The 8,051-nt window shown below is 39.9% G+C and overlaps 1 protein-coding gene across 1 annotated transcript in view; it reads right to left on the reverse strand.

Annotated features, from left to right (window-relative positions):
• Positions 1–2,110: 2,110 nt before the first annotated feature.
• trps1 (trichorhinophalangeal syndrome I) overlaps positions 2,111–8,051 on the reverse strand; it is a 101,672-nt gene continuing 95,731 nt past the window's right edge. The window contains exon 12 of the mRNA XM_020597574.1: positions 2,111–4,826. Coding sequence (XP_020453230.1) covers positions 3,222–4,826 — 1,605 coding nt within the window. The 3' untranslated portion in view covers positions 2,111–3,221. The remainder of the gene's footprint in view (positions 4,827–8,051) is intronic.

Below are 8,051 nucleotides of genomic sequence, written 5' to 3' on the forward strand. Positions count from 1 at the left end.
CATGATGCAAGTGAGATATACCTTTATCTCTTTTACAGAAACTGAAATGTTTTCCTTATAAACCGTACATCTCAATCGGTTATTGAAAAGACGGGCACATCTATACTGCCTAACGTTACAGAGTATACATTCTAGACATATTAACCTGCAAACAACACTTCACAACACACTGATTGTTCTGGTGAAAAGTTCAATTACTTCGCCTTGTAGAGCACAGCAGAAAACGTATCTGATTTTATACTCTGTTACCTTGGGGTTTTAAAATTCCTGATAGAAATAAATCTCATCTCACTGTTGGTTTCAAAAAATAATGAAATCTGACCTTTTGCTGACAAAACTGTCTCAAGTAAACCTCTCTAAAAACAGATTACAACTTTCTAATAATCAACTCCTGTTCTGAATAATAACAGCTTAGAATGACCTTTACCGTGATATGGGCACACTGGTGACATGACTGCCATAACTCTGCTTCCACCTCCAAATAAACAAGCAGAATACACAATAGAGAAAATCTGGCTTTGTCTTTCATACAAAAGTAACTGAGGTAAAGTAGTGTATGCACATGCAAAAATGAAATAGAGTTAACTAGTGATCGACAGTTAGCATAGCAACCACAAAAAAACAAAAGTGACTCTTTCACATGGGCTGAACAGGTGTCTGGCCAATCAGACAGCTAGGCTGAAATCAAGTATTTTATTCACTGACTGATAACGTGGCGCATGGGAATCAATATACAGTAGCAGTCAGTTTGCCCAACTTCTGCATGACATGACTCCTAACTTATGTAATCTGACAAATAAAGATACCATTAGAAAAACTGTACAAGTTAGCAGGCACTAGGCGGACTCACCTTTCTCATGTAAGCATAGAAAAATATCTTCTTCTCATTACTTAAGCTAGTTCCTTCCTGTCTTGTATTCTCATTCAGCCTTTTATTATTTCCTTCAAAGGAGTCCCTTGGTCATTTTTTTGTTTGTTTGTTTGCTTTTTTTTTTGCTTTCTAACAACTAAGGCAGTAAGGCTGGAGGAGTGATTCTCTCTTTACAAAAATAATTAGGATGGCCACTGCGTTGCTCAGTTTTAGAGAACGGGGGGATTTTCAAGGACCTGACTGTTGCGTCTCTCACAATGTCAAACATAAACTGTAAACTCTGGCATAAAGAGAGAGACGGCTGTGGAAACAGGTTGTAAGGAGCAGGCGAGTCTTGTTCTTAGCCATATTTAAATGATGGATTGAAAGTGGAAAATGAATGGAAATAGAGCTGAATGGGTTAGTTGGAGTTGAGAGCAACGTACTCACTTTACTTCATTGATTTATAAAAAAGTAACTTTACAATCTCATCTTGTGTTTTTTCAGTATTATTTAGGTCTAACGTGTAACAGTTAGCATCCCTAGTAAAGGCGACTGATTTCATAAGAGACTAACATGCTACATAGAGGTAACCTAGCAAACTCTCAGCAATATGAGATAGGTTGAATAAAACACTGTAGGCAGGAGGCTCTGTGAGTTCAGTACAGAGAAAGGTTCATACAGTTCACCCAAATAGTTGATTCTTTTCATAAAAACTTAGGTTTTTTTGCCCTAACTCTCTTTATAAAACCATGTAACCTAACAACATATATAAGACATACAGAAAAAAACATGTTACATACTAAGACCGTGTTGATCTATTAACAAATACAGAACATGATAACAACATATAAGAAAACATGCCAAAACCATTAAAACCTTTTAACATGTAAAAATGATGTGTCACATGCTATGAAACGGGTGGGTTGGTGTGCAACACGTGTGACCCCTGAGGACTGAAAAAACCATGCCTTCATTACATTTATATCATCGGTTGGGGACGGAAACATCCTTTGATCCTCACACACATAAATGCAATTACACAAATGCACACAAACACACAACCCCCTCTTTTCCGGTACCACTTCTGTTAGACGGCTGTTATCGATTTAACAGGTCTCCTTAAGAACTCAAACACAGACGGCACAAAAACAAACAAGAAAAAAAAAAAAAAGTCTAATTTTTATAGTACCATTTCCTGCAAAAAAGCATTATTTGAATTTACAAAATAACATATTATATAAGAAAATGTAGCAAATTGCATGTTTTGTACTATAACATCACCATCATTATTATTATTATTATTAATATAAATGTTAAGCAGGTTAATAGATGGTTGTTCTATTAGGCAGGCAGCCAGGCACATAGCTAGTATCATGGCACGAAGGAAGGTAAAAAGTAATGTCACTTAGTTCAATCCAAATCAACGAAGAGAACACTCTGGTCCGGTATTACGCCGGATGTACCAGTTAAAACTGGCTTTAAGCAGTTCAAAATGTCACTGTCAAGTCAAACCAAAGCAGTCTCCTGTTCTGGGCCACTTTGCAGCTATGGTGATTTTCCACTGACTCAAGAACATGTTCATTTCAATAACAAAGGGCACAAGTGAAAGAAACCAACCAATCTTTCTGTACCAAGGTTAACACCAGCTGAACTGCAGCCCATGACAAACTGGTTTAATTCTGACCAGTTTTAAACAGTCAAAGTAAGTTTTGGTTTCAAATCCATTGGCACAGCGGAAAAACAGTCAGAAACCTCCCCTGAACCAGAACAAAGCAGTTCTAACTAGATCAGATGTGGTCGTACCAAGAGAAACCAGTCTGAATGATGCATCAGACTAGCCTGGTCAAGCTTGGGCTTCAGTTTAACATGGTGCAAAACAGAACAGCTCAGTTCAGTTCAGATTATGTGTTTCACTTCTGGCATTTCTTATTTTTTTGCTCTGCTGTATGGTGGCTGTGCAAGTGCTGAGCTCCTCTATCTCATCCAAAATAAGACCCAGTCCAACTTTCTGTTGTGTTTCCAGTCCTTTTATTGGAAAAGCACATGAAGTGGCTGTTTATTAAAGGTGATTTCAGCTGCATGCCCAGACTCTGTTGTTGAATACTTGCCACAGAGTTATCAAGTGACAGTCACTCAACACAGGATTCGGGCTATTTCCCCAAACTGTCCCTGCAGCAGTTCAGCGGGATCCTGCAATGATTTTTGACCGTTTGACAGCCAAAGCGCTTCCAGCATAAGGATGTGTTCCATTAGTGCCCAGGATAGGCCCATTTTTGACATGAGCTAACCTCCAGAAAAATGGAGGCAAACAGCTTATTCACCCAATGAAACACTTTCTTACGGATTTGTTTGAGTCAAAGGCATCGGATTAATGACTTTCTGTGTTCTCATCTAAGCTTTTAGACTCAGCAGTTGTGACCTCAATGGTTTTTGTGAGGCCATCACTGTGATCTAACACCACTTTGCCTCCTAATTCCTGGTCTGTTATGTCATGACTCTCTGCTCTTACGTCCTTTTCAGCTCCTGTTTTGTTACCATTGGCATCACTGCCTACAGTTTTTTCTGCTTGATCATCATGAGAGACTCTTATCTTATCACCTTCACTTGTGATCTCATTATGATCTCCTCCCTCATTTTCCACTACGGTCCCACTTTGACAATCATGCTCTGACATCACTGGGACACCTTGAATTTTGCCATCCTGCGTGTGAACCTTCTGTTGCGATGTCTTATCTGTGTACCTGTGTAAGCCCCTCTGTATGTGTGTGGTAAAATCGTAGCGATCCGCACACATGTGGAGGCAGAAACTGCACTGGTATGGTCCCTGGTCAGCATGGCAACTCATATGCAGGGCATACATGACCTCATCTAGGAAGTAGATTCCACAGTGGATGCAGCGATTGGTCAGGTCATCCTGCGTGGCCACTTCCGCTGTTGTGTGATTCGATGAAACACTTGACTGAATTTTGGTCAAATGATCCTTATCTTCCTTTCTCATCTCATCTCTCTGGTTCCCTCCTTCATCTGACCTCTCCTCATCCTCTTTCTCTGCTTTCCAGCTCTCCCTCGACCTTTCAGTGAGTGGCGACTCCTGCCTTCTCCTCTCTGCATCATTCGTTGACATGTGCGCATTTGCAGAACTTGTATCTCTTTGTCTTATTGCAAGATCCAAAGGAGCGTCATTGTCTAATGATGATGATGAGGAGGAGGTTTGTGGCTGAAGAGGTGGAGGAGGATAGTGAGGAGGAGCTGGTGGGGGTGGAAGAGGAGAGTAAGGAGAGGCACAATAAGGCACCGTGTAGCTTTGCTGATGATGCTGTACTGGAGTCACCATTGCACCAAGATAATGAGCGTTACCAGGGCTGTTTAGACTACTGATGCTACCAGGAACCCCAGAGTTGGCTGCCATCTTATACTTGGTCCAGAATCTGAGCCAATCTGACTCGGGGGTTAAATCAGGTGAGAGGGTTAATGGTAGGGGTAAGGAGAAAAGAGGATACTGATATTTTTCGATGGGTGAACCAGGTGGTGAATAGCTCGATGGCTTGGAGGGACGTAAATACTTTTCAATTGGACTGCCTCTTTCTGATCCCCCTCCTCCTTTACCTCCCTCTACCTTTGATGATATCCCTCCCTCAGTGATGCCCCCATTGCCCTCTGGCACTACCGAGGAAGTAGGATGTGAAGGGAGGAGAAGAGGAGGCATGCGTCTGTGGATCTCCAATGTTTGATTGGCTAAGAAGGCTTGAGTGGATCGGGGTGAGCGCGAGCGTGGGGACGGCTGCTGGGTTTTGATTGAAGCACAGCTGCGGTCCGACTCCTCGCCATTCATCCGCTCCTCGCTGGTGATTCGTTGTTGCTTGGGGGCAGGGTTTTCAGATGACAGTGAATCAGGGTTGAGGCGTTTACGGGTTCGACGTCGTATTATTTGTTCACCATTGTTCTGCTTTATGATGTTTAGAGGCCTGGGTGTCTAAAAGAGAAATAACAGAGAGAAAAAAAGATCATTGGTAAAACATTTCGCTATAAATGATCACTCATTTTCCTATTTGGACACCTTAACACCAGTGATCAATTATTTAAGGCTGCATATTTAACCTGACTAATAATGTCAAGCATACATAGCACACCTTTATCTGACTGTGGTCAAATTATATCAAATGCACTGCAAAAAAGAAACTGCAACAGTCGAGTTGATGCAAAAACTGACTATACGAACATAAAGACATTCGGATATCAGAATCAGAATCAGCTTTACTGGCCAGGTGTGTCTGACCTTCCTGGACTAAACCAAGTGGCCTAGACATGTGAGACAGTCATTTTAAGATGATCAGAATTGGAATCTGCTTTATTGGCCAGGTGTGTCAGACACACGAGGAATTTGACTCTGGTACATCGGCTCTCAATGTATATGTACATATCCCCATGCAAGGGGCAAGTAAACCAGCATAAGGCTGTGTAGTATAACAAAATCAGCAGTATTTGGTGAAAATACAAACACATCAATGCTAAGGGAGTTGTACCAGTGTTTGAAAACCAGGATAGGCCTGGGGGGCCTGTTTAGTGCATCGGGCTTCATCTGCTGTTAGTACCACATGTAACATGACTAATCACAAACACGTGCAGGATGATTTTTATTTATCATGGCTCATGGGCTGATTTTATATGTTTTTATGGGCACCTATGCATATTTATTGTAAGATCAGTGGTTCTCCATGACTGGCTAAGGAAGAGCACAGCCAGACAGCACATTCAGCTCAGCAGCCTCTCTCTCATCAGAAGCCTCCCATAGTCATTTTTCTACACAGTGACAAATGAATTATAAAGCAAATCAGTTCATTCACAATGAAATTAGATTTTTCTTTGTTCTTACACTATTTGGTATTATTGGCTAAGTGTCTCTCTCCCCATGATCGGGGCTATGTCTTTGTGACAGATGAAAGTACGAGAGTAATTCAAACCTTGACCTGCACTATGGCTGACTGAAGATCTACAACTCTAGATACTGTTTATAACAATCAATGCAAAACATTATTAAACTTTTTAATGGTAGTTTTTAAAGTCTGAGTTCATATGAATGGACCTTAGTTCCTTTCCAGTACTTCTGAGGACTGTGGTTTTTACCCTTACCACAAGGGGGTGATATTGCACCTGATGTAAATAGAGACTGGCCTTAAGACTCAACTTGAACTTCATTTAAAAGGCATATGTTCACAAAGATGAACGGCTTTTAGGAGCCTGAAAGACCCTCAGTGATTTGGTTAAAAAGGCAATGATCAAGAAGAATCCCAATGAGTGCAAACTGCTCATTAACATCCACAGCACACAAGTTTTTGCAGCCCTCCTCACTTATTCAATTTCCCATCGGGATTAATAAAGTACTTTGGAAGGATTTATGAATAATGATAAAATTTGTTTTGATGTTTCATAACTAAATACGTGCCAAAAGTCAAAACAGTCAAACACATCCCCGGAGAAATTAGTAACAGATATTCAACAGATATTCTTTCCTGGAAGTAAAATAAACAACATAGTTTGAAATGTCTTTTAAAGTGTCGGCAAAGTGATGACTTGCTATTCTTTCATTACTGAAGAACAAACTTCCTTGGAGAACAACTATTTAGAGGCTCAAAAATACTTTCCATTTATTTAAATTGACACGGTCATGCAGGTTGAAATGGTTATGTGTGTACTTATGTGTCTACAGAAACTATCCATGGCAAGAAGAGCAAATCTGTACATATTTTAGAAACCTGGCTCATTAGCATAAACAGTTCATCAGTGAAAAGACTGACAGCCTCTGCACTGACAAAGTGATGCCAAATCAAATATGTCCAATCACTCAACATTTTATTCTTTATGATGCTCCGGATTTTGTATTTCTACCTAAAGAAGAGTGAAGAGTATAGAGAAGGGGAGAGAGATAAATACATAGATAGATGGACAATGAAGATATGTCTGGCATCTCCTCGGTAAAAATATACAAATAAAACACCTCTAAAAGATCTAAACATCAAACGTGCATTGCTTCCGATTCTAATTCTTATTCTGATTGTTCTGCATTTCAGGGATCTGTATCTGTATGAGAGGAGGTGGGAAGATAAAAAAAGAAAGAGTAAAAACAAAGGGAGGAGATACGTACAGCAGGGTTGGGTATCAAGAACCGGTTCCAGGTTCCAAATTTCCAAGAACTGTGGATTCATTAACTCTGTTTCGGTTCCTAACTGTTGCATATTTCAGTCGGGCTCCCGAATGAACCGCGATGAGCTTTACAGTCGGTAGAGTTTCACTTCTCTGCCAGGACCTGCTATGCAGACCTAGTGCCATGTTACCAAAACATGAATAGTCTGTCCAGTCGCTTCATATTTTCTCCATTATTTATTTAAATGGCTTTGGATTATATTTGTTTTTGATGGATATTCCTTATAAGAAAGAATAATAGAATTTTTTATAAATGAAAGGAAACAGAGACCTCTGTCACATTTGACGGGATTATAACCTTCATGTGCTGAGAATAAAGGAAGACTCATTTTTATTCTTGAAATATTGGTTCATTTTTTGTCCTTTCTGAAACATACTGGAATCTCAACCCAGAATAAATAATCTGACTTGGAAATGATAAAACTGAAGCAATACCCAACCCCAGGGACATAAAGCAAAGAGGAAAAAGAGGGACAGGGATTATCCGTTACTATACATATTAGAAAATCCTTGATTTTTGACTGATATCCAACAGTGAAAATAGTGTGTTCTCTGCACTTCTGCAAGAAGTTTAACGTAATATGCTCAAGTGTTTCCTTCGTTGCTGTTCTTTACTTGTCTACCTCCTCTTCTTTACCTTGCTAATTTACCATATATTCAAGTGTAGTGGTCACCAGCTGTGTAACTACATACTGTTATTACAGTATAATTTCACTCATCTCTAGAATCTAACCAGTTTTATTCACTTTGTAAACAAGTCTGTTTTTTATTTATTTAATAAAAGTGATATATTTTGCACCAACAGCAGTTAGCCTAATGAATTGCCTCTGTACAATATATAAAAAGTGAGATGCTCATCATTCACAGGATTTGTGTGTCCAGTTCCATGCAGACACCCAAACCACCAACCAGACAATGCATTATAGGACACACAAATGTTGCACACATTTATGGTTGCAGGGTTGGGCTAACAGAATATGTGGTATACATACCGCTC

This window comes from Monopterus albus, unplaced genomic scaffold (genome assembly GCF_001952655.1).
Source record: "Monopterus albus unplaced genomic scaffold, M_albus_1.0 scaffold34.1, whole genome shotgun sequence".
Classification (NCBI taxonomy): domain Eukaryota; kingdom Metazoa; phylum Chordata; class Actinopteri; order Synbranchiformes; family Synbranchidae; genus Monopterus; species Monopterus albus.